Genomic DNA, 26739 nt, shown 5'->3' with positions numbered 1-26739 from the left:
GTTGGCGTTACGAATGAGCACTTGAACCATTAGGCTACCGCTCTTCAACAGTAAATCGCATGATTCTGAGAGAGAGAGAGAGAGAGAGAGAGAGAGAGAGAGAGAGAGAGAGAGAGAGAGAGAGAGAGAGAGAGAGAGAGAGAGAGAGAGAGAGAGAGAGAGAGAGAGAGAGAGAGAGAGAGAGAGAGAGAGAGAGAGAGAGAGCCAATTTGTGTTGATGAAAAATAAGCCCAGCCATATAGCATCATACTTTATTTTGAAGCTTCTTCGTGAGATCTGTCATAAATAGATTTACATGCATACAGGAACAGGAAGCCATTCGCATGCTGACTTACTTGACAAAGAATCAAATAGTAAACGTCATTGCAAACGAACTCCAAGTCTCCAGAAACAATTCGTTTTAAAATTAGCTGTGGAAACTGTGATTGGATCACTGAAAATCGCTAATGACACCAGGTGTTCGCTAAAAGGGTAAGGACCGGTACCGCCCGTCACATTATGTACTTTCGGCTATTCACAGTTTATAATAATTTTTCCATAATTTACTGTTTTGTATCACACGTGTATGTATAGGACACGCAACCGTATCCACAGCCTCAACGATATCACCGTCTCACCACACATCGTAGCAGCACCACTGTAGGTCTGTAAGCTCTGAACATTCTTATATAGTTTCTCAGGATACCACGTTATGGTGAGGTTTGACTAACCAAATATATACAATGTACAGTTCCATTTGTACGCATCATATCACATAATTTTACAATATTACAGTTCAATATTTACATGTCTTCATGTCCAGCAAAATGCCATACACCAATATCAGCATATGACGGCTGTTGGATCGCAAGTACCGCAGCGCGCCAAGCGGTCAAGGGGGACGTAACTCCAGGAATGATCCCATTGCCGAAGTTGCAAGTCAATGGGTGTTTATTTATAATACAGATTTATACATTGTACCTGTACAAGTTGTACAGGTCGTTGATATATGATGCATACATGCTATCCTCCTGTCAGGAATTTGTTTTAGTTGTTTAGTAATGATAATAAGAATAAATTAGTTATAGTGTTGTGATAAATATATCCTGTTTATGTGCATATTGCATGCTATGCACTCAGTTCTAAATATTTCATTCACACATTCGTGACTCTCATTATTGTGATTTAACACTGTCCGAGTTGACAGTCAATTGTATAGGTACACAAATACAAACATATGGTATTTACCATAACGTTGGCGCTTTTTGCTTCTTGTTAAACTATTGCACGGTAGAATAGTGTACATATCCTTCATAAGAGCAAAAGCGACAAAACGTCTTTCGACTCATCCAATTCATATCCTAAGCAACCGATATCCCATGAAATATTTCTATAGAATTAATAGAAATGATACATGGACTATGTCACCAAGTTAAACATCCTTCCAAACATTCATTCTTACTCAAGCAATGCTTAACATTCAGGTTTAACACTCATAAACACACAAAACATGGACTAGAAGTCGTCAGGATTATAGAGAACCTCGGTTAGGAACACCAAGCAAGGCCCTAGGCATCGCTTTCTATGACAAAGATACACTCAAACATACATTGTAGTTGTGGCGACTACGTGAACTCAAAATAGAAGCAGAGGCCGTGTACATTCCTTGTTCAGTCATCATTTTCCAGTTGTGTAGAACCTCGGATAACTCGAAGCATTCTAATAACAACTGTGTTTGTCTGTATTATAGAATCTCCTCATCACCAAAATCACAAGTCAAACATGTCGCCTGCTTCGTTCTTGTTAGTAGTTCTAACGTCATGACAGTTGAAGTGTTCAGCCATACCAGTCCCAATTTATACATTCCATCATAATTACTCCAATAGCCTCTCATGCAGTCTCAAAAACAGTTCTTGGGATTTTCAAGTGTACCTCAAGATCGAAATCCTAAAGAAGCATTTGTTGCCCACAAAGCACTCGGTCTCCTTGGTCCTCCATGACATCTTACGAAATCCAAGGACTTGAAAGCATCTTCATCTTCAAGATAACGGGTGAAATGGCCAATTTCAGCCACTGATAGTCTTTCATTGGCACCCACAACGACACACCCGTACATCAGCTCAAAGAGAGCCTTTGACGTATCTCGATCAGGCATCACTAACATGGTGGCTGGATTTAACTGCTCGATGAAGTCTGCCAAGGACATCGATCGCTGAGTCTTGTATGGTCTGTTTGGTTGCATGATTTCGTAGATCAACAGGCCGAAACTGTACACATCTGCTTCCTTGGTGTACAGCTCTCCACGGAGGACCTCCGGGCTCAGGCAGGTGAAGTCACCAGCTTGTATAACGTCTCGATCCTCCGGGAACTTAGCTTGACGTGGTAGGCACATGTTGCTTAGTTTAACATCTCCAGAGGAATTCACCTGTTAATAAAAACCAACCATTATTCTATACGTAATATACTCGCTGTCATGTTTGTTTAGGCTTCACTGTTATCCAACAATTTCCCCCTTTTGAAAACAAACAAAACTTATAACTTAAAGGTTTGATATCAACTCAACAACCGATCTGCTTAAAGAAATGTGTATAAACTGAGTGTATTTTCCACACAGAATGAATTAAAGTCTTCTGATGGGAACATATCTGAATTATGCCGATAATTCATGCTCAGTCGTCACGTCCATGGAAATTGAATTGACAAAGTGAAGATTATCTACCTTTAGGATGATTTGTAAAAAATACTTGTCCAACATGACGACTATTTCAGCACCAAGCAGGTATTACGTTCTGTTCCAGAAAGTCCACCCAAAACCCCCTCCAAGCCACAGGCAAACCCCCCATCCACACCTAAAGAAGACCCCACAGGAGTAGTCTACCAGATCAATTGCCAATGTGGAGACTCTTATATAGGTGGAAAGTCCCGCCCTCTCCCACTACAAATTAAAGAACACATTACTTCAGTCCAGAAGAAAGACTCCAAATCCGCCATAGCCGACCACACCCAAGCCAACCCTGACCATGCCATCTTTTGGAGCAACAATAATGAAGTTGACTATCTTTGAACTTTGTTTTCCTTCATCTATACAACTTCTAAAATGCCTCTCAAAGAAAGAACATGACAAACGTTTTCGTACCATGACTGTGTCAGCGCTGAGTTCCATGTGCACCAGTCCATTCGCATGGATGTTCTCAAGTCCCTCGACAATGCCATTCAGCAGCATGGGAACAACATCCTTCAGTTTGTAGGGGCACCCGGTGTCTGTGATTGGCCTTGTCAGGTATGTTTTTGCTGGAGAGAGGGTGTCAAGAAAGATGAAGGCAGCCAGAGACTCAACACGAGTCATTCCAATGAATGTGGCAATTGATGAACTGCTGTCCAGGCATCTGAAAACGTCAATGGTTAGGTAAACAACAGTGTTGGTTCAAATTTGTACACTGTACCTTAGTTTTATGTGAAAATGTATTGAGTAATGATGGTCAAGTACAAATTGAAAGGTTGAATCATATGAAAGGCTGTAGAGGGGACTGACCGTTTGGTTTTTTATATATTTTTGTAAAAAAGACCCCACCAAGTTTCACCAACTCGCTTAATTTGCAAAACAAACAAATTATCACCTAAGCTTTGCGATCTCCCTGAAGAGGTTATCATCTGCAGGCTGTTGGATATAGTATTTAGTGGTGATGGACTCGGAAGTATCATCTATAGAAAGAGTGCCCTTCTGAAATCGTGACCACAACACCTGTGACACGAACACCGGCTTTTCATCTCCATCTCGGCTGTCGCCGAAGTCCACTTTTACTGTCGTAGAATTGCGGATTCTAGGGTCATCAAACTGCATCATAATGTCATCTGGCATGATTTCTTTGACGTACATGTAACCAAATCCCCTCACACGTTCCTTCTGCATTTCCAGATCCTCCATTGTCTTCTGAAGGTCGTTCTTCGTGAGCTGAGTTCTCGAACCAAGATCGGTGATCTCGACAATCAGTGCTTCAATGTTTTTCACAAACTTTGGAACATGGAGCGCGACCCTGTCTATTTCTTTCACAATCCTCCCTGTGTATCTGCTTATCAGTCTCATTGTAATCGTGTCATCTTTTGCGATGTTTTTCGCAATCTTTTTTGCCCTTTTTGACATCCATGTCATTGGATCAGAATCTTTTAAAAGTGACCCTCGTCTTGAATTGTTTGACCTGTGCACTAAACGATCAATGTTATCTATTGCATCAACTACTGTTCTTACAATGGCTTTGGAAAAGTCTACAAGGGGCACTGCACTCGATGGCTCTGTTTCGACAAATGTCCTTACTCTCTCAGTAAACGAACTACTGAGGCGTCTTGCGAGTAGTATTCTGAATGTCTCTGTGTTCGAATCCTCAAAACCAAAGTCATAAGAACTAACAGAGGCATGTGACTGAGTTGAATCCTTCAGCTCGTTGGTTATACTCTCCATTTTCTCTCCAAGAGCGCTCATCTTTTCATATAATTTCGACCTCATCTTTTCCACAAAGTCTGACACAAAGTCCTGGGTTAAATCAGATTCGTCAAGGATGTCAATAATCCTCTGAATGATGACAGCATCTCTCTCTCTTTGTATCGTCTTATTGGAAGCATCTTCTCTGGAGGCCTGAAGGCCAGGAAGATCCTCAACGTCCCACTGTGAGGCGTTAAGGTGCCTCTTCATCTCTTGTGATTCCAAGTATTTCCTCAGCTTACCGGAAAATATCTGAGGGTCTCTCTGGAGTTCTTCTTTCAGGCTTGCAACAATACTGTCAGCTTCAGATTGAAGAGTGCCAAGTTTTTCAGTGGCGTGACCCAAAGTACTCCGCAGATCTCTCTCTGTTTGGTTGGTTTGTGTGACGATTGCTCTCAAGTAGAATGCACATTCCTTCACGATGTGTTTCAACCAACTGAAATATACAAAGATTCACATTTCTGTATGGGATGCAAATTATTCGTCTTCATGACAGCCATGACAATGTTTGAGAGTTTATGGAAACTGAAAATATGATTTGCTATTTTGAAAGTACGACAATGACATGATAAACACGTTTGTACTAAGTATAACTCGTGTTTGCGATTATCTCTAATTGAATATTTATAAGCGACATCGTCAGACATCCACGTGTATACTATCCCAGATTCAACACGAAAATATGGCTATTGGGAGCTCATGTTTTCAACGACCTTTCCTTAAAAGGCAATTAAGAATTGAAAAGAATAAACGAAATATCTTACCAATAAGAGTTTGTGATGTCAACCTGTTTGGCCAGCTGAAACAGCTCATCCAAACCTTGTAACAGTGTATTCAACTGGTCACTGTCCGGGGACTTAGAGGAAGAGAAACAAACTTGTTTGTCTTCGAGTTTTGGCCAAACGCCTCGGAGCTTGTTGAGAGCGTTTTCCTTGACCTTGGCTTTATCCTCATCGTCAATGAGGTCCCAACGGTTACAGACAAACATGGCTGCTTTCGGATTGAAGTAGTGACTCTCATCTTGGTGGTCATTTTTTATGTAGAGGACGCTTTTGAGGAACCGTATTAACTGTGAGAAAAGGGAAACCCTATTGAAATATACGACAGAGACAAAAATAAACCAGGGTTAGCAAATGAAAAGAAAATAGTTAAGTTTAGTAACAACTGGTGTCTGTTTTCACTCACATCTTATTAATGAGTTAGTAAGGTTTTACGCCGCTTGTAGCAAGATTCCATCACTGTGGGGACACCAGAAATGGGCTTCACACACTGACACCAAGTGGGGAATCGAAAAACCGGGCCTTGGGTGTGACGAGGGAACACTATACACAACACACCGCCCCTCTACAATTAACTTTAAATCGATCAATACGGATTTCCACCAAAAGGAAAGATAATATTGCTTTTTAATGTATTGAATTGGCACTGATTGATAGCTTCGACCCTCTGCATCACAACACGTTTGGGTTCCATGTAGTTGTCAAAATAACAAGTTCAGGAAAATAATTGTGTATATTTACCCGGTCCTCTTGAATCCCGCCACTGCTGTCTGTTTTGATGATGTAGATGAAAGCTGCGACGTGATTGGTTGAAACAAAGTTTCGCACCACCGTGTCCATGGCCTCGTTCTCCCCAAACCCAGGACTGTCGATGATGGTAACACCACACTGGAAAAACACATGTGCCACAAATGCAAACATGGATACAGTGGGGATATAGAGATTATTAACCTCGCGTGTTTCCGTATCATTAATATCATCTATTGGGAATAAAAATCCTAAAGGCTCGCATAATACATAATTTTTATTCCTGATATATGATATTAATGATACGGAAACACACGAGGTTAATAATGTGTTTATCATATAATGTCATTCTTAAAATTACTCTTAAAAAAGAAGCAAATTGTACGTGAATTTATATGAAGAAAATCGAGCATTCGCGTAAGAATACTTAGCGGTACACCAAGGTGAAGGTCGTTCATGACGGCGGCATATGGTTGTGACTAGTTCCTAATACAATGCAAACATAACTCTTGTTTCAAATAATATCTTTCTGTCCAAAAAGAACAACAAAATCAGGCAGGGTTTTCTTGGGAGTGTTTCTATTTTCATTGCGGATAATCAACTCATCAATATCAGTTTCTGATACCTGACGGAATCGATTCGTCGTCTGTATTGTGATCGATAGATCGTAATCCTTGGTTGGTACCTTTCTTAGACGATTGCCTGTCAGTCGTGCCTCATAATCCGTACCTTCAATTTGAACGAAGTACTCAGTTTCATGTTTTCCAAAGTCAATTACTGCAGTAACGACTCCAGAACCTCTGTCATCAATTCTTATATAATCTCCAATTTTGAGAATGGGGCCACCATATCTTTTTACAAACAATTTAAACTCGCGACGACGTCATCAATGAAATGTTAAAACGTTTAAGGATTCTCATGGCGTGTATGTAGTTTTGTGAAAGTAGTTCGTGGATTGACGTAATTTGATTAGTTATTAGATTTGGATACCAAGTTTATCAGATTGCTTTATTGCACCGAACACCCTCCATTAGATTATAAATATTATTATTTTCCTGTTATGAATTGAAAATATAATCTAAGTTTTGACGAGAGAGTACATTTGGCATAACCTCATATAACTCGATTTCGAAGATTTTTTGCTAGCTATATCTCACCTATATTGCTATATTGAACTATTCGGCTGTTTCAACGTAGGTATGAGATGAGACATGAAGTCAGTAGAGGTCGCAATAGAATAGTGAATCTAAATGTTGTTAATAGAGGCAGCAATCAATATTCCATCAAAGTCACTGCTGTCCATGAACACGATCGATAAAGGTAGATGGTGACATTAAGCCTCACTATTGCAAGCAACAAGTCCAGATCCCCAACTTATTCAGCTCTCAAGACACTGGTGTTATAGGTTATTAAGTCTTCAGAAACAAACAACGATGTACGGGGTAAAGGAAACACATCCGACCTGACAGGAATCAATGATCATCACTGATTAATAAAGACCGAAACCTCATTAATCCTGACCTCGTTAATTCACTAACCCCTTTTAACGGACAAATACATCAGCATACTTTTAAATACATACAAAAAATATCATAATACTCACTATGATTAATTATTTGAAAGTATTCGTTGTTCCGGGCACTTTAACTAAGATCGGTGAGGTACAGATCTACGAGGTTTTATTGTTGTTTTTTGAGAAAAATCTGTGGCATGTTTTGTGCAACTACCTTGAGAATATCAGCTGGCAGAAGGACATGGACTTCCTGGAAGGACGACCCAGCTTCTCTTGCCTCCTCCTGTTGAACGGCCACGGTTCCATCCAGGAAGGCTCTGGTCGCGTGGTGGTTCTCGAAGCTCCTCTGTTCTTGTCTACCGTCACCGTGGACGACTACCACCTGGTAGGTGGTGGAGTACCTCAGTTTGCAGATGCTGGATGTACAGCTCAGGATGCTCTTCGGCAGGATGTCTATCCCCAGGAGGAGGTTCAGCAGGGTGCTCTTCCCCGCGTTGGTTTGTCCTGGAAAAATATTCTCCTTGACATTAGCTGGGATTATCCGTCGACACGAATAAGTTTTCAAACATGAATAAATATTACTTTTTCCTTACATTAAAGTTCTTTTATGGAGTATTTAGGGAGGACATAGTTTGGACATTTTAGTGTTGTGTATGTTGGGTGAGACAGTGTTTCACTTGCATCTTTAAGTTGGAGGACATACGTGGTGGTGGTGGAATTAGGTTTAACGTCGTGCTTGAGAATATTTCGCTCATATGACGACGTGCATGCGTGTGTAAGTGTATGTGTGGCTGCTTGTACTAGCCCAGACTTAAGCTGGTTTTATAGTGCTAGCCCACTGAGATACCAAGCCGCAGTGAAGCATTAATACCCCACCCAGACACATTATACTGATTCCCAGTCGACCAGTCCTTGTTGTACCCATTAATGCCGAGCGCCAGGCAGGGACCAACAAGTACCATATTTTAACGTCTTTTTGGTATGACGCGGTCGGGGATCGAACCCGCGACCTTCCGCTCTCTGGGCGGATGCTCTAACCACTACACCACGGAGGCGGTCAGGACATACGTAGGATACGTAGGATACGTACGATTACGACTTTAGTGAGACATTAGCGCCAGGTATGGTGCTGACAGACATACATACAACAGTCAGATTTATCGGCGTGTAAGGGGTGTAACTCTGTATCGGGGCGAGTCTGATGACGGGGCAACAACATCCCAATACAGAATATTGTCACTTTGTCAGTTCACTTATTCAAAATAGACAGGATATTGTCATTTGAAAGAAGACGCTTTTATATTTATTTATTTGTCATTTATGAGCGGAGACAAAATCACATGTCGACTCTCACAATTCTATTGATATATCACTATTGCTTGAGTTGCAGGGAGGTGAGTGAGTGAGTTTATTTTACGCCGCTTTCGGCAATATTCCAGCAATATCACGGAGGGGAAAAATCAGAAATGGGCTTCTTATATTGTACCCATGAAGGGTATCGAACACGTCTTCGGCGTGACGAGCGAACGCTTTACCCACTAGGCTACCCACCCCTCCCTGTAAGGAGAAGGTAAGGAATTTTGAGAAAACATGCCCCACACAACGGGAAGACTGTACGTAGTTTAACTAACCTACCGGCAATAAGGACGTTGCACACCCCACTGCGTAAATCACGCATTCGCTTGAGGAAGTGCTGGGACAAGTCAGTATCTGAACCTTCTTGTCTGAAGATGTTGTTCAGATGGTTCAGACTATCGCACAGGCTGTTTGACACGCAGTTGATGATATTTATAAGGGCCTCTCGTTTTTGTTCATTTTCGGCTCTCATTTTTTCCAGTCTTTCGTCATTCTGTAACGCAGAATCATTTGTCTACGTACATACAAAGAAGAGAATAATTCTGTACAATGATAAAAGTTATGACTTGTTTTAAAAGACATTTGTAAATTTTAAATATCCAGAAAAGAAAACAAAATAGACACCACATTCCCATCCCCGGCTTAACCCCCCAAACAACAAAGAAATATTCTATTATCGAATCGATTATTGTTTTGAGAGATGTATTGTTCCCGATAGTTAATTATTCATCAACAGAGGAATTTATTCACATTCATCTGCAGTATCTTAAATACTGATTTCATTTCACAACGTTAACAGTTAAAATATCTTTTGAGTCCGGTGATGTGAAAGAAAGCGAAGCTGCCGGTTTTAACAACACACATCATTATCTTGTCACGTGTTGAGAATCAGGAAGTCTTCGGTGTCGGTTTTCTTTTCAAACATTTTAGACCAATTAAATCGTTAGATCATAAAGTAGATGAGTCATTTTCAGTGTCTTTCTCAAAAATACTCTCACTTCAAAGCCGGCTCATTATCAATTTAGATTGCCAAGTATCCTTGCTCTCTAACAGACCGTAAACCAGCAGCTCTTTGTGAAGGGGCCACAAATTTCATGCATAGTGTAACTCAGAAGAACAAGAATTTATACATGTTTGATTTATGTATGGGTTGCACAGTGTAGTCGTTCAGGTACCGAGGCACACAGATTAGTTATTCGTGGACATGTAAGCACATACTTGTAATACATGTACATACATTTAGCAGCTTTTAAAAATACACTCTCAATTTAATATAAATATGTAAATAATTGAGTTCAGACCATCCAGTGGTCAACATCATGAGCATCGATCTACGTTATTGGAAGCCTGACCACCCAGTGGTCAACATCATGAGCATCGATCTACGTTATTGGGAGCCAGGCCATCCAGTGGTCATCATCATGAGCATCGAGCTACGTTATTGGGAGCCAGACCATCCAGTGATCAACATCGATCTACGTTATTGGGAGTCTCACCATCCAGTGGTCAACATCATGAGCATCGATCTACGTTATTGGGAGTCACCATCCAGTGGTCAACATCATGAGCATCGATCTACGTTATTGGGAGCCAGACCATCCAGTGGTCAACATCATGAGCATCGATCTACGTTATTGGGAGCCAGACCATCCAGTGATCAACATCGATCTACGTTATTGGGAGTCTCACCATCCAGTGGTCAACATCATGAGCATCGATCTACGTTATTGGGAGTCTCACCATCCAGTGGTCAACATCATGAGCATCGATCTACGTTATTGGGAGCCACACCATCCGGTGGTCAACATCATGAGCATCGATCTACGTTATTGGGAGCCTGACCACCCAGTGGTCAACATCATGAGCATCGATCTACGTTATTGGGAGCCTTACCATCCAGTGGTCGACATCGTGAGCATCGATCTACGTTATTGGGAGCCTTACCACCCAGTGGTCAACATCATGAGCATCGATATACGTTATTTGGAGCCAGACCACCCAGTGGTCAACATCATGAGCATCGATCAACGTTATTGGGAGCCTGACCACCCAGTGGTCAACATCATTAGCATCGATCTACGTTATTGGGAGCCACACCATCCGGTGGTCAACATCATGAGCATCGATCTACGTTATTGGGAGCCAGACCACCCAGTGGTCAACATCATGAGCATCGATCTACGTTATTGGGAGCCTTACCATCCAGTGGTCGACATCGTGAGCATCGATCTACGTTATTGGGAGCCTGACCACCCAGTGGTCAACATCATGAGCATCGATCTACGTTATTTGGAGCCTGACCATCCAGTGGTCAACATCATGAGCATCGATCTACGTTATTGGGAGCCAGACCATCCAGTGATCAACATCGATCTACGTTATTGGGAGTCTCACCATCCAGTGGTCAACATCATGAGCATCGATCTACGTTATTGGGAGCCAGGCATCAGACATCGATCTACCAGTCTCACCATCCAGTGGTCAACATCATGAGCATCGATCTACGTTATTGGGAGTCTCACCATCCAGTGGTCAACATCATGAGCATCGATCTACGTTATTGGGAGCCAGACCATCCAGTGGTCAACATCATGAGCATCGATCTACGTTATTGGGAGCCTGACCATCCAGTGGTCAACATCATGAGCATCGATCTACGTTATTGGGAGCCACACCATCCAGTGGTCAACATCATGAGCATCGATCTACGTTATTGGGAGCCTTACCATCCAGTGGTCAACATCATGAGCATCGATCTACGTTATTGGGAGCCTTACCATCCAGTGGTCAACATCATGAGCATCGATCTACGTTATTGGGAGCCTGACCATCCAGTGGTCAACATCATGAGCATCGATCTACGTTATTGGGAGCCTGACCATCCAGTGGTCAAGTGGTCGATCTACATTGGGAGCCAGACCATCCATCGATCTACGTTATTGGGAGCCAGACCATCCGGTGGTCAACACCACAAGCATCGATCTACGTTATTGGGAGCCTGACCATCCAGTGGTCAACATCATGAGCATCGATCTACGTTATTGGGAGTCTGACCATCCGATCCCGTTAGTCGCCTCTTACGAACAGCATGGGTTGTTGTAGACCGGTTTTAACCTGTGACGAACATGTGAGTAACATCGTTCAATCAAACATAACTGCTTTTGCATTGAATCAACAAAACCAACAGTTTCCATATTTCCAAAGGGTATTCCTTCAAAAATAATTTAAAAGTATTAAACATTAACATACATTACAGAATAGGCAAAGTAGATTCATGTCATCGTGATACGGTGATACACTAGACAACTCAGACTTCTACAGAAACCCGAATTTAACAGATTACGTTTGGCCCAAGAATAGCCCCTAGGATCGTACTGAACACAAGCGAGATGTCGAAATACAGAAATGACCCATCATGAAGATATGTTATTAAAATGACATTTTGTGTTCATGATGTAACTATGAGCGTAAACTCTGTTATAGTGAGATATTTAAATTATGCAAGCATGTAGGAACATCGCCAGGGGTTTTACATCAGGCGAGAAAATAACAAAAGATAATGTAAATTTTCCGCAGCAAGATTCAGACTTCACGTATGTGAGACGTCATACTTTGTATGGGACTGGCGACGTGCTGGTGATCTACCTTTATGTCATTCTCTGATGTTTAAATTGACGACGAAGACGACCCTTGAAACTAAGCAACACCGCCGCCATACGTGGGTACTTCATATTTTCTCGTTTACCACATATCTAGTTTTTTCAACAAACTGCCACCAGAACAGATGATTATGATGTAACCGGAATCGAGCAATAGCCGCACAGGACTCCTCTTTCAGCAGAGATTTTTCTTGTGAGTGACGGGTGCTACCGGTAAGGCAGGACATACTTACCTCTCGCTAACACCGGGTGTCGTCACTGTTTTTCTGTGAGGCATTATCATCTCTATTTTACTCCCATTGCACTGTGAGGCATTATCGTCTCTATTTTACTCCCATTGAACTGTGAGGCATTATTGTCCCTATTTTACTCCCATTGCACTGTGAGGCATTATCATCCCTATTTCACTCCCATTGCACTGTGAGGCATTATCATTCCCTATTTTACTCCCATTGCACTGTGAGGCATTATCGTCCCTATTTTACTCCCATTGCACTGTGAGGGATTATCATCCCTATTTCACTCCCATTGCACTGTGAGGCATTATCGTCCCTATTTCACTCCCATTGCACTGTGGTGCATTATCGTCCCTATTTTACTCCCATTGCAACTGTGAGGCATTATCGTCCCTATTTTACTCCCATTGCACTGTGAGGCATTATCGTCCCTATTTTACTCCCATTGCACTGTGAGGCATTATCATTCCTATTTCACTCCCATTAAACTGTGAGGCATTATCGTCCCTATTTTACTTCAATTGCACTGTGAGGCATTATCGTCCCTATTTTACTCCCATTGCACTGTAAGGCATTATCGTCCCTATTTTACTCCCATTGCACTGTGAGGCATTATCGTCCCTATTTTACTCCCATTGCACTGTGAGGCATTATCGTCCCTATTTTACTTCCCATTGCACTGTGAGGCATTATCGTCCCTATTTTACTTGAATTGCACACTGAGGCATTATCGTCCCTATTTTACTTCCATTGCACTGTGAGGCATTATCGTCCCTATTTCACTCCCATTGCACTGTGAGGCATTATCGTCCCTATTTTACTCCCATTGCACTGTGAGGCATTATCGTCCCTATTTTACTTCCATTGCACTGTGAGGCATTATCGTCCCTATTTTACTTCCATTGCACTCTGAGGCATTATCGTCATTATTTTACTCCATTGCACTGTGAGGCATTATCGTCCCTATTTTACTCCCATTGCACTGTGAGGCATTATCGTCCCTATTTTACTCCCATTGCACTGTGAGGCATTATCGTCCCTATTTTACTCCCATTGCACTGTGAGGCATTATCATCCCTATTTCACTCCCATTGCACTCTGAGGCATTATCGTCCCTATTTTACTCCCATTGCACTGTGGGGCATTATCGTCCCTATTTTGTCTCCCATTGCACTGTGAGGCATTATCGTCCCTATTTTACTCCCATTGCACTGTGAGGCATTATCATCCCTATTTTACTCCCATTGCACTGTGAGGCATTATCGTCCCTATTTTACTCCCATTGCACTGTGAGGCATTATCGTCCCTATTTTACTCCCATTGCACTGTGAGGCATTATCATCCCTATTTTACTTCCCATTGCACTGTGAGGCATTATCGTCCCTATTTTACTCCCATTGCACTGTGAGGCATTATCGTCCCTATTTTACTCCCCATTGCACTGTGAGGCATTATCGTCCCTATTTTACTTCCATTGCACTGTGAGGCATTATCGTCCCTATTTTACTCCCATTGCACTGTGAGGCATTATCGTCCCTATTTTACTCCCATTGCACTGTGAGGCATTATCGTCCCTATTTTACTCCCATTGCACTGTGAGGCATTATCGTCCCTATTTTACTCCCATTGCACTGTGAGGCATTATCGTCCCTATTTTACTCCCATTGCACTGTGAGGCATTATCGTCCCTATTTTTCCCATTGCACTGTGAGGCCACTCCATTGCACTGCACTGAGGCATTATCGTCCCTATTTTACTCACATTCCATTGCACTGTGAGGCATTATCGTCCCTATTTTTTACTCCCACTGTGAGGCATTATCGTCCCTATTTTACTCCCATTGCACTGTGAGGCATTATCGTCCCTATTTTACTCCCCATTGCTGAGGCATTATGTGACTGTGAGGCATTATCGTCCCTATTTTACTTCCATTGCACTGTGAGGCATTATCGTCCCTACTTCCATTTTTACTTCCAGGCATTATCATTGTCCCTATTTTACTCCCACATTGCATTGCACTGTGAGGCATTACTATTTTACTTCCATTGAGGCATTATGTGACTGGGCATTATCATCCCTATTTTACTCCCATTGCACTGTGAGGCATTATCATCCATTACTGTGAGGCATTGTCCACTGTATTTTACATTGCACTTTGCATTATCATCCCTATTTTACTCCCATTACACTGTGAGGCATTATCGTCCCTATTTTACTCCCATTGAACTGTGAGGCATTATCGTCCCTATTTTACCCCCATTGCACTGTGAGGCATTATCGTCCCTATTTTACTCCCATTGCACTGTGAGGCATTATCGTCCCTATTTTACTTCCATTGCACTGTGAGGCATTATCATCCCTATTTTCCCATTGCACTGTGAGGCATTATCGTCCCTATTTTACTCCCATTGCACTGTGAGGCATTATCATCCCTATTTTACTCCCATTGCACTGTGAGGCATTATCGTCCCTATTTTACTCCCATTGCACTGTGAGGCATTATCGTCCCTATTTTACTCCCATTGCACTGTGAGGCATTATCATCCCTATTTTCCCTATTTTACTCCCATTGCACTGTGAGGCATTATCGTCCCTATTTCTTACTTTACCCCCCATTTGCACTGTGAGGCATTATCGTCCCTATTTTACGTCCTATTTTACTCCCATTGCACTGTGAGGCATTATCGTCCCTATTTTACTCCCATTGCACTGTGAGGCATTATCGTCCCTATTTTACTCCCATTCCACTGTGAGGCATTATCGTCCCTATTTTACTCCCATTGCACTGTGAGGCATTATCGTCCCTATTTTACTCCCATTGCACTGTGAGGCATTATCGTCCCTATTTTACTTCCATTGCACTGTGAGGCATTATCGTCCCTATTTTACTCCCATTGCACTGTGAGGCATTATCGTCCCTATTTTACTTCCCATTGCACTGTGAGGCATTATCGTCCCTATTTTACTCCCATTGCACTGTGAGGCATTATCGTCCCTATTTTACTTCCATTGCACTGTGAGGCATTATCGTCCCTATTTTACTTCCATTGCACTGTGAGGCATTATCGTCCCTATTTTACTCCCATTGCACTGTGAGGCATTATCGTCCCTATTTTACTCCCATTGCACTGTGAGGCATTATCGTCCCTATTTTACTCCCATTGCACTGTGAGGCATTATCGTCCCTATTTTACTCCCATTGCACTGTGAGGCATTATCGTCCCTATTTTACTCCCATTGCACTGTGAGGCATTATCATCCCTATTTTACTCCCATTGCACTGTGAGGCATTATCGTCCCTATTTTACTCCCATTGCACTGTGAGGCATTATCGTCCCTATTTTACTCCCATTGCACTGTGAGGCATTATCGTCCCTATTTTACTTCCATTGCACTGTGAGGCATTATCGTCCCTATTTTACTCCCATTGCACTGTGAGGCATTATCGTCCCTATTTTACTCCCATTGCACTGTGAGGCATTATCATTATCCCTATTTTACTCCCATTGCACTGTGAGGCATTATCGTCCCTATTTTACTTCCATTGCACTGTGAGGCATTATCGTCCCTATTTTACTTCCATTGCACTGTGAGGCATTATCGTCCCTATTTTACTTCCATTGCACTGTGAGGCATTATCGTCCCTATTTTACTCCCATTGCACTGTGAGGCATTATCGTCCCTATTTTACTCCCATTGCACTGTGAGGCATTATCGTCCCTATTTTACTTCCATTGCACTGTGAGGCATTATCGTCCCTATTTTACTCCCATTGCACTGTGACTGTGAGGCATTATCGTCCCTATTTTACTCCCTTGAGGCATTATCGTCCCTATTTTACTCCCATTTGTGAGGCATTATCTGTGAGGCATTATCGTCCCTATTTTACATTATTCCCATTGCACTGTGAGGGCATTATCGTCCCTATTTTACTTCCATTGCACTGTGAGGCATTATCGTCCCTATTTTACTCCCATTGCACTGTGAGGCATTATCGTCCCTATTTTACTTCCATTGCACTGTGAGGCATTATCGTCCCTATTTTACTTCCATTGCACTGTGAGGCATTATCGTCCCTATTTTACTCCCATTGAACTGTGAGGCATTACATTGCACTGTGAGGCATTATCGTCCCTATTTTACTTCCATTGCACTGTGAGGCATTATCGTCCCTATTTTACTCCCATTGCACTGTGAGGCATTATCGTCCCTATTTTACTCCCATTGCACTGTGAGGCATTATCGTCCCTATTTTACTCCCATTGCACTGTGAGGGCATTATCGTCAAGAAACACATCAATGCTTTATACAGACAGTACAACATGCTCACAGCTATTACAAAATGATGTTGATGACCACATATTATGGTTATTGAAATGTTGTTTTTTGCATTTTGTTTTCTTGCCAAATATATTTATCCGACGACCACGAAAACTTCATAATGAAATGTTTATTATTTATCTTTAGAAGTTCAAACTTAATCGAAGCAAAAGACATCGACCAAACACATCAGTGCCCTTTTCAGAGAGTATTACATGCCCACGGCACGTGAAAAACAATAATAAAGAAACATGTGCTGGTTGGCCAGCCGAAACTCTCCCTGCCATCAGGGTATGTAAATGATACGGTCGGCATGTGACAAAGTCACTCTGATACAAGATCACAAGTTAAGTGTCACCACAGACACCTGAACAATGCGTGCGTGACTGGGTATGATGCAGATGGGAGGCACCCATGCCAGCGTTTTTCGAAGGTAAGTTCGTACCCGTGTTGCGGTAACTAACCCGACGCAACATTACACATAGACCCCGCAGACACCATACTGTCCAAGATTAAACAGACTTGGCTTTCTGTTGATGTGTTTGTGTCTCAACGTTAAGTTGGTTGGTTGGTTGGTTTGTTGTTTTACGCTGCACTCAGCAATATTCAGGATATGTGGCGGCGGTCTGTAAATAATCGAGTCTGGACCAGACAATCCAGTGATCAACCACATGGGCACCGATCTACACAATTGGGATACGTTGACATGTGTCAACCAAGTCAGCGAGCCTGACCACCCGATCCGTTAGTTGCCTCTTACGACAAGCATGGGTTACTGAAGACCAATTCTAACCCGGATCTTCTACTTTAAGATACACGTTACCAATAAATCATAAGATTCAAGACGGTTTACGGTCAGGTTAAACATCTACTCTATATTACTTCAATTATATCTGTGATTACCATAACCCTTATGGGACAATATGAACATTGCATATTCACTTGCAATAAGAATTTAGGTCATTATAAATTCCACATATTTCCTCCTGTGATGTTAGCCGACCGAAGCAACTGCAAACCAAATGGGGGTACCATCCGAGTTAGTTGCACTGTAGGAGACTGTAATAGTCAATGGCAACTGACGTACTGTTACCGGTTTATCTTTCAGTATAAAGGTATGTGGAAGTCCAACGTACCTTTGAAGGTATGATTATCACTATTAACACCGTCGACCTGTCTAGTAATACATGCTAAGTACCTGAAGCTTAAGATATACGTTTCTATAAATTCACTTCTTTTGAGTTATTCCTTTTGAGCAGAAAATCTGATTTATACGCGTAAGGAAACAGATCGGTAAACATGGACACTGAAGAATCCCCAAGTTCTCTCACTATACAATTAGAATACAAAAACACATTCAGAGTAGGCTTAAAAGCAATCTCCAGCACATAGAAATGACACCTTATCCTGGCGGGGATATACATCGAGGCGAGGGAAGTGACAGGGTGATATTTTTCCTCCTTATCATTTCAGGGTCTCTAACTGACGGCCTGATAGAAATGTCTGTACGTTTAACTGTATGCTAATATGTGTTTTCCAAAAAAGAAATATCATCAAAACTGTTCTGTCATAACCCTAGACGAAACGAAGACGGCACATCCAAATGCTTGAAATATCGACCTCTTGTATTGCAAGTGGTGGGTAATGGAGTTGCAGGTACCTGGTGGTTTGTATGAACTGTATGTAATAAAATAAATATAAGAGACGATTAAATTCCATGCACCCCTACCAAGGGGGGAGTGTCATATTTCTATTATTCTACATACAGGGCAAACAATATTTGACGTAAAGCAGAAAGGCAAACACATCATTCAGCTGCTTATCATCTTAGTCAAGCTTTTGAGGTAGACATTGTTCTGAACAATGCAATACTCATTGTTACAAATATGAGTCATTTAGCATTTGGTCTCCAACTGTCTACTAAAATAAAAATTAGATTTAATTCCGTCAGTTGACAATATGAATGACATACAATATGCCTTTTCAAGTAGTAATTATAACTGTGGTCTAACTGCTGTGTTTTCCTGCTGTTGGAACATTTAGGAGATACATTTAGGAGATACGTAATAACTGTTGTCGCATGTTTGCTATCCGAGCGTTTTTATTTCGCATTGATCAATTTTTGCTTTTCAGTTAGATATTGCTGAACCCTCGAATATATGCTGTTCAAATAAGATATATTTCTTTTCAGATGTGTAAACTATGAGCACGATATTGAAAGGACACACGAAACATGCTGGCGAAGATTTCATTTGCTTAATGAAGTATACATTCCTTTTTTTCTCTCTCCACTTTTTGGTTACATTTCCATCCATTTTATAACAACAATACATACACGTATACATTCTTATAAAAGCTATAACAAACAGGTTTGAACTGGATTCTGTAAAACAGAAGTACAAAACGGAAGTGAGTCATCAATATTATGAACATAAACGTTTAATTAATTCAGTACCGATTACTAGATTCAGTCACCAATGTTAGATATTTAATGTATTTACACAGTAAGAGACTAAAAGTGAAATATATATCATGTTGTCCCAAGTAACATTTATTCTGTCTCGTTTAAGCCCACAGGTTGGTATGGTATGGATGGGACATTTAGGAGAGATTTCCAGATCTCTTGGTTAACTCCATTTTCCAGACGTTTCAAACGTGAACATTTACAATAGGTTTTATGGGTGTTATTGAATGATTGATACCTAACAACTACTCAACATCACCAGAAAACACATAATTTCCTGTATGACAAAGATGTGCATTTTCTATTAACATCTGGAAAGCTTCCTATAACTCTATAAATACAAATTTTAATGTTCAATGTTCTATAGCGTTTTCACCATACATATTCTTGTGGTACATACTAGCATTTCTGCACAATTACAGTTTCGGAACACAGGTGGTTTTCTACACAATTGGCGGCTTCGGTGTTATTTCAAGCCTTATAGTTGTTTCATTTATCGTACTTGGTAATTTGTACAAGAAAAACAATCTGTTAAGTACATATTTTTTCCTTGCAGTGACACTATGTGTATTTGAGATATTATCATTGTAAACAAGTTACACAATCGTTGAAGGTTGCTATAATGGTTGTCATTGACTGGTCGTGAACTTCGAAGAAACAGTTTGTCATTGTAGTGATCTCAGTTAATTATTGCATCAGCAATAGACGTAGCAGTAGACCGCTGCAACAGCAACGTAGCAGCAGCAACAGTATTAATACTACTACTACTAGTAGTAGTAGTAGTAGTTGTTGTAGTAGTAGCAGTAGCTGTTTCTTCTTCAACAGCTCCTGAACGTCCTGGAACTGCTTTAAATAATCTTCCATAGATTCTGGTTTCACTGCATGAAACTGAATCTCATAGACTGTTTCTTTACTTGAAAGTTGACTGGAGTGTGACTCGGAGCTAGTGGGGAGTGTTCTGACACGAAGTAGTAGTAGTAGTAGTAGTAGTAGTAGTAGTAGTAGTAGTAGTAGTAGTAGTAGCAGTAGTAGTAGTAGTAGTAGTAGTAGTAGTAGTAGTAGTAGTAGTAGTGGAAGAAGAATTAAATTTGCGATTTATTGGTTCAGAATAGCAAAACGTAACCCCATTTAGCTTAAAACAGAATGATACTATATATAGACATCCGCACCAGTACCTTTATAAAATATCGCGAGTAATAGCCAGATACATCTGCAACGGTTCCATTTCAGAGAATAGAAAACATGTCTTACCCAAAGACTGTGTGTGTTTCTTTTAGTTTTCCTCTTCATCCCACTAATTATGCGGACCTTCATGTCTTCTGGGGATGTGCAGCCTTCCAGAGACACATTTAGGTTTTCTGCTGTCTCTATAAGTTCGATCACATCCTCTATGTCATTCACATGGTCACTAGTAACACTTCGCATCCTTACAAGGGCTGGCTTCATTGTCACAGGATTACGTGAGTAATTCCTCAACTCACACGGACTGCTGTCTCATTCAGTTGTCGTCTGCCCTGCACTGTCGTCTGTTCCAGAAGTCTGTGTTCAGGACACAAGCGGTACCTATTCAGTTGATTCTGCTCACTGTTTCTGACTAATTTCTTGTATTTTAACGCTGTATATATTATCGCCCGTTACGTACGGGGTCGTCTGCTTTGAACGTCCACACTGGCTGTGAGCGCTCACGGATGTGTGCTGTCGTATCTATTACAAGTTGCGTTTGTTCTCAATTCACTTGGAAACTATTCACAGCTACCTCTACGTCGGTTGTGAAATGTCTCAACGTACACCTCAGGTATGCATTGGTCACAGAGAACAGCAATACAGCTTGCGTTGTGTCTTGTGTCATTTCTGTCTGGAATCATAAAGAAAACACATGTGGGATTATGTAAGCTTGGACGGGAAAACCAAGGGGGCGTTCTCAGGTGTGATACATGACAGTAAATGGAGCGTCTCTAATCAGGCCGGAGTATGGGTTATTGGGAGATTGGGCTTTCAAAGTTTACACCTGTAGAGATAATGACCTGTGGGTCATATTGTGCAAGCCACTTGTACATGACGTTAATATCTCAAAAATTACTATTTCTATCGTGTTTATAAAAATCACATCACTGTTCCCCAACTAAAACATGACTTCATAGTGTTACCACACCCACATAACCTTTCAAATCCTATACTAACTAGTACTAATCCTATTATCCTAACTACTATCAAACACCCGTGACTGAGGTGTATCTGAGCTGAAACTCATGTCAATACTGGTCCACTACCGTGACAACCTTTCAAAATATTCTGTTCCTAATATAGATTTCAAATACAATCAAGTTATGTTGAGCATTGTCACAGCTATTAATCCATAATCAGTCAAATGCAACAACCACATACACAATATATGTGTATTTATTTAAAATGCCCTGATCCAAATGTAAATTAGCAATGGAGCCAACAAAATCAGGTTAGATAAAACATTAAGGAGATATTCAATACATATGCGACAACCACACACAATATAAACTTATTCTTCCCAGGTTAAAAACTGTTGAACCAATAACACACAGTGGACCTATAGTATGTATAGGTTGTAATCGTTCTCGTACTGGAAGCAGTCTTACCTGCGTGAAGTCCTGTAGTGCTGCATGAACAGGCTGTCATGATATATATAGTGGTGTTGGTATTTCACTGGTAATACAATACACCATCATGACAATGCAGCAACAAGCTCTCTGTGGGACGAGTCCAAATTTAGGAACGTTACGACTGGTGTGATTAGCTGAGACGGAGTGAAAACCCGGAAGTAAATAGCTCTGTGAAAGAACGCGTTGTTGCATCGGTTTAATTGCTTTTCTGAGAAACCTATCCTGATGAAAAGTAAATGGTGATAATTTGGTATCGCTGATTAGTTTCGGGAAACCTGGTCGAATAAACACGCGAATGTGTTGACCTGTTTGTCGCGGCCATGCATATCCGAATGTAATATGATGGTATTCACATCCATCTTGGAAAATATTTATGACGATGGGACGATGTTATGGATCGGTGGGGGCGACGGTGGGGGTAGGGGAGGGCGACGGGGAATGATATGGAAATTAAGGTCACTGTCGCTTCAATATCGAATTCAATGGAGCAGTGTGCGAAATAGTTTCCAAATTTTGCTAGCCAGTCGGGCTAGGTATGCCTGGATGTTATTAGCACACAAAATAATTCACTAGCGAGAAATGTGAATGTAGGAACTCAGCGAAAGATTACAAAAAGGTAAAATACCATCATTTATAAGGCCATAATCTTGCATGATTTAAAAGTGTATTATAACTTAACAAGTGGAAGACAGTGATATATTTATGACCCCATGAAAATTCACTAGCCAGTCGGGCCAGTGACTGTGAGAATTTACTGGCCCGACTGGATTTTACTAGCCACGGGCTTGCGGGGCAGGGGCTATTTTGCACACTGCAATGTAGCAACGTGTGTGCGTGCGTGTGGGTGTATGTGTGCGTGCGAGCGTGCGTATGCCAGTTTATTGCCCTATCTCACTATCAGCAATATTTTAACATGGATATCTCACTCACACACGCAATACTGACCCCGAGTCAACGAGTCCGTGTTTTATCCCCTCATGCAGAACGTCAGTCAGGGTAAGAACAAGTACCACAGCGTCTTGTGGTCGGACGGGGCCAGAGGATCGAACCACCGACATTAGGCTAGCAGTGCAGCCTGTCCTAATGTACGCGATATAGAGATATCTATAACCATAAGAGATCTTATATCGACAGCACAATATATCACGTTTATGTATTATTATCGATGTATTGAAACGGAAGAAGTTTGTCAATTAAACATTAAATTACTTTTTGAAATAACAATTCTGATAGTATCTTTCGATGTTATTATACAACTTAGGTATGTCAAGAAACTAACAAAACTTTTACTTGGACCCAGCCTATAAGTATGAGAAAATTGCTGAAGTTCACTCATGGATGTAACAACACCATCAAATACTCGTAACAGAAGCTTAGTGAGGAACTGTAGAGTATAACTTGAAGATTGGATATTCGCGATGCAGGGGAGCATCCTGTAACGTATCCGTGTTACTTGAAACACAGACACCCATCAGATGACATCAAAGAGGTCTTGAGAGAGGGAGTGGTAGAGTTGGTAACTGAGAGCGACAACTTGTTAGTGAGTGAGTGAGTATTGTTGATTGGACTATATCATGAGCATGTGTTTATGAATCAAAATAGTGATAACAGGTGCTCGCGAAAGACTGAACATATAGTGCCTCATCGGTGGCCCTCGTCATAAACACACGCAAGGGCAAGGCAACTTTTTCACCGAAACGGATACGTATGGTACAAGTCAAAACACGGAATTGCACCGAATAAATTGAAATTTACTCCACAACTCTGCTGTACTTTTTCAAAGAAGCTCTACTGAGGCCTTGAATGCTGTAGCCTTTATACAAAACGATATATGGGAGGAGAGTGCAAAATGTGCACGTACTGCCCCGTCAGAGGTTTGATTTTTGCGTGACGCTCATGTTCCAGCTACATAATTGTAAATAATCGAGACTAGACCGAGCAATCCAGTGACTGACGTTGTAAACAACTATCACACCGTCGGGGTATCATGCCATCCACTCAAGAGTCACTGAGCCTGTCCACTCGATCGGTTTAGTCGTCCAAACGGCTTAAAACCATACTCAGTCTGGATCCCGTGCCAAGGAATCGGTCCAACGTAAACCTGTAGGACAAGTATAGGATTCTGATCTGATCTGGAATTCCCCTTGTGCAAAGTCGTTTTGTTGATTTGTTTGTTGTTTAACGCTGCAAATTTCCAGCTGCATGACGGCGGCGTGTAAATAATCGAGTCTAGACGAGACAGTCCAACAAAGGAAGATCTGTGCAAAGTTGTCCCTCCATCAGCCTGTGCGTGTACGTGCATCACAGTGTTTCAACTGAACCTTTCCTTCAGAAATAATAACAACGGTTACCTCTCTTCTGACAATATGCACACATGCACCGACCACGCCCATACCATAACCCCTGATGCAACAAATGTCATTTGCTCTTCCATTTTATCCCCCTTACATGATGACATTGACCATGACCTTGACCATGACGTCAAGGGCAGGCCTCTCCAGAAGCGGAGTCCGCCCTCAGATACCACCGACAACGATTACGCCTTCTAGGGTTACGTTCAAGTCGGGGTCAGGTTTCTGGGCTGTTATTCTAGGGGATCATCGAGACTATACTTCCTGATGAAAATATTGTCAGTCACGCCTGCGAATTTTTCTTTTTCTTTGAATGAATTCAAAAGGAGAAAGAATGGAGGTGACCTGTTCCTGCTGTATACGTCCTGACGGTCCCTACAACATGTGTATGGGCAACGGGTCCGTGACTTACAACGGGGGAGATGTGTAACATGACTCGGGGGAGAAAGACGCTTTTTTGTTCAAAGAATTTTGAAATCATTGAATACTCTATGTAAGATATTCGCGACGACAGTAAAACCGCGTTCTTCAATGTGAATGTTGATGTCTGGTTTTAAGTGTTTGTTGATTCTTTGATAAAATCAACATCTCAGCACCTCCACAAATTCAGTTATTTGAGCATATCCCCAGAAACTGTCGGTCACGTTTCACGTACTAGGAATGCGCCAAGCACAATGGTGTATACATGCCATAACTGCAGTACCATCACAATGAAGCTGCGAGCTGCCGGTCTGAGGGCACGTTATCCGATAAGTACTGTATGAAATAAGGCCCGTCCGACCGCCCAAGACGGTCTAGATTTCTGACGTACGGTCTAAATTTACAGCTAGCCAGCCCGATGGTCTGGTAGAATTTTTAGATGTTCCATACATATTAGTGTAAATTCACCATATTTGGTCTAGTTAAATCCATTTTGGGCTGGAAACATTTTGAAGTTACCAGCCCTGATATCTGGCTAGACTTTTGGCTTATTTCATACACTGAAATAAGACGTCCTTTCCTCAGACACAGGCAGGTGTCTGGCGTGGTACAGGCTCAGATAAAACCATGCAAAATGTGTAACTTAAACGTAATTGAAAATGAATATCACTTCTTACTTATCTGTCCAGCCTACATTGAATTAAGACGTAAATATCTTTTGTCGCAATTCTATGTTTTCCCCAGTATACTAAAATTCAATTCGTTGTTATCATCCAAAAATGAAGACATTTCCTTGAATACTGCTAAATATCTGTTTTATGCATTCGAAAAAAGGAAATCAATTTTGTCATATTAAGATTGTATATATTATACATGCTTTCATTGTTAACATTTTATTTCAAGTCTGCACCGATGAGGTGTTTTTGTACTCATAGGCCCGTGGCCTCATAGTATCAGAAATAAAGATTTGAAAACCGCATCTTCAGGACATGGTGTTGCGCTCATTGGTCTGATGAAAGTCGCTTTCTATTACACTGCCGTGTATGAAGATTTGTTTGTTTGTTTGTTGTTTAACGGCGCACTCAGCAATATACCAGCTATATATCGCGGCGGTCTGTAAATAATCGAGTCTGGACCAGACAATCCAGTGACCATGAGCATCAAGACCATGAGCATCGATCTACACAATTGGGAACCGATGACATGTGTCAACCAAGTCAGCGAGCCTGACCACCCGATCCCGTTAGTCGACTCTTGTGACAAGCATGGGTTACTGAAGATCAATTCTAACCGGGATTTTCACGGGTCTAGGAAGACGTCGTAACGATGCATGTGATGGTGGTGCCCCAGTGGCGGTGTAGGGTTATTTTCGTTATTTTCGCTTTCTTTAAACATCAGAGGCGCTGACAGTGCTTTCTTAGGAGTACACTTTTTGCATTACGTCACACTATATTGACGTCACTGTGGTACATTACGGTACCTGGGACACTCAGTGGTCAACGTTATCAACAGGAAGTTGGATCCCGCCGTCGTACCACAACATAATAACTATCCCCTTGCAGAGTAGTCCGATATTCATGGATGACAGCGTTAGACCTCCCCGTTCTTGAGCCGTCATAGCCGAATTGCAAAAGAACGCCATCGAAATATTACCATGGCCCCGATATGAACTCAATCGAACGTCTTTGGGGCCATTTTGGACTTTCCGGAATATGGAAATCTGGAATGTGTTGAACGCAGCAACTAAAAAGTCACAAAAGTCAATGGCGTCTTCCATCAACCACAATATAATCAAATAGCAA

The 26739-nt window shown here is 41.5% G+C and overlaps 1 protein-coding gene across 1 annotated transcript; it reads right to left on the bottom strand.

Moving 5' to 3' along the window:
• Positions 1-237: 237 nt before the first annotated feature.
• On the bottom strand, positions 238-22282 carry LOC124254743. The gene is made up of 9 exons (XM_046688587.1): positions 22143-22282; positions 20782-21385; positions 9131-9344; positions 7710-7999; positions 5977-6123; positions 5221-5525; positions 3597-4892; positions 3116-3365; positions 238-2404 (listed from the first exon to the last, which is right to left on the bottom strand). Exons 2-9 carry the CDS (start codon positions 20974-20976, stop codon positions 1913-1915), a joined length of 3189 nt encoding a protein of 1062 aa, XP_046544543.1. The 5' UTR covers positions 20977-21385; positions 22143-22282; the 3' UTR covers positions 238-1912.
• Between the last annotated feature and the right edge of the window lie 4457 nt (positions 22283-26739).

Source organism: Haliotis rubra, unplaced genomic scaffold (genome assembly GCF_003918875.1).
Source record: "Haliotis rubra isolate DU_JTF1 unplaced genomic scaffold, ASM391887v1 Scf58, whole genome shotgun sequence".
NCBI classification, from domain to species: Eukaryota; Metazoa; Mollusca; class Gastropoda; order Lepetellida; family Haliotidae; genus Haliotis; species Haliotis rubra.
The sequence above is the reverse complement of the archived record's forward strand: the minus strand, read 5'-3'. Positions and strand labels throughout refer to the sequence as shown.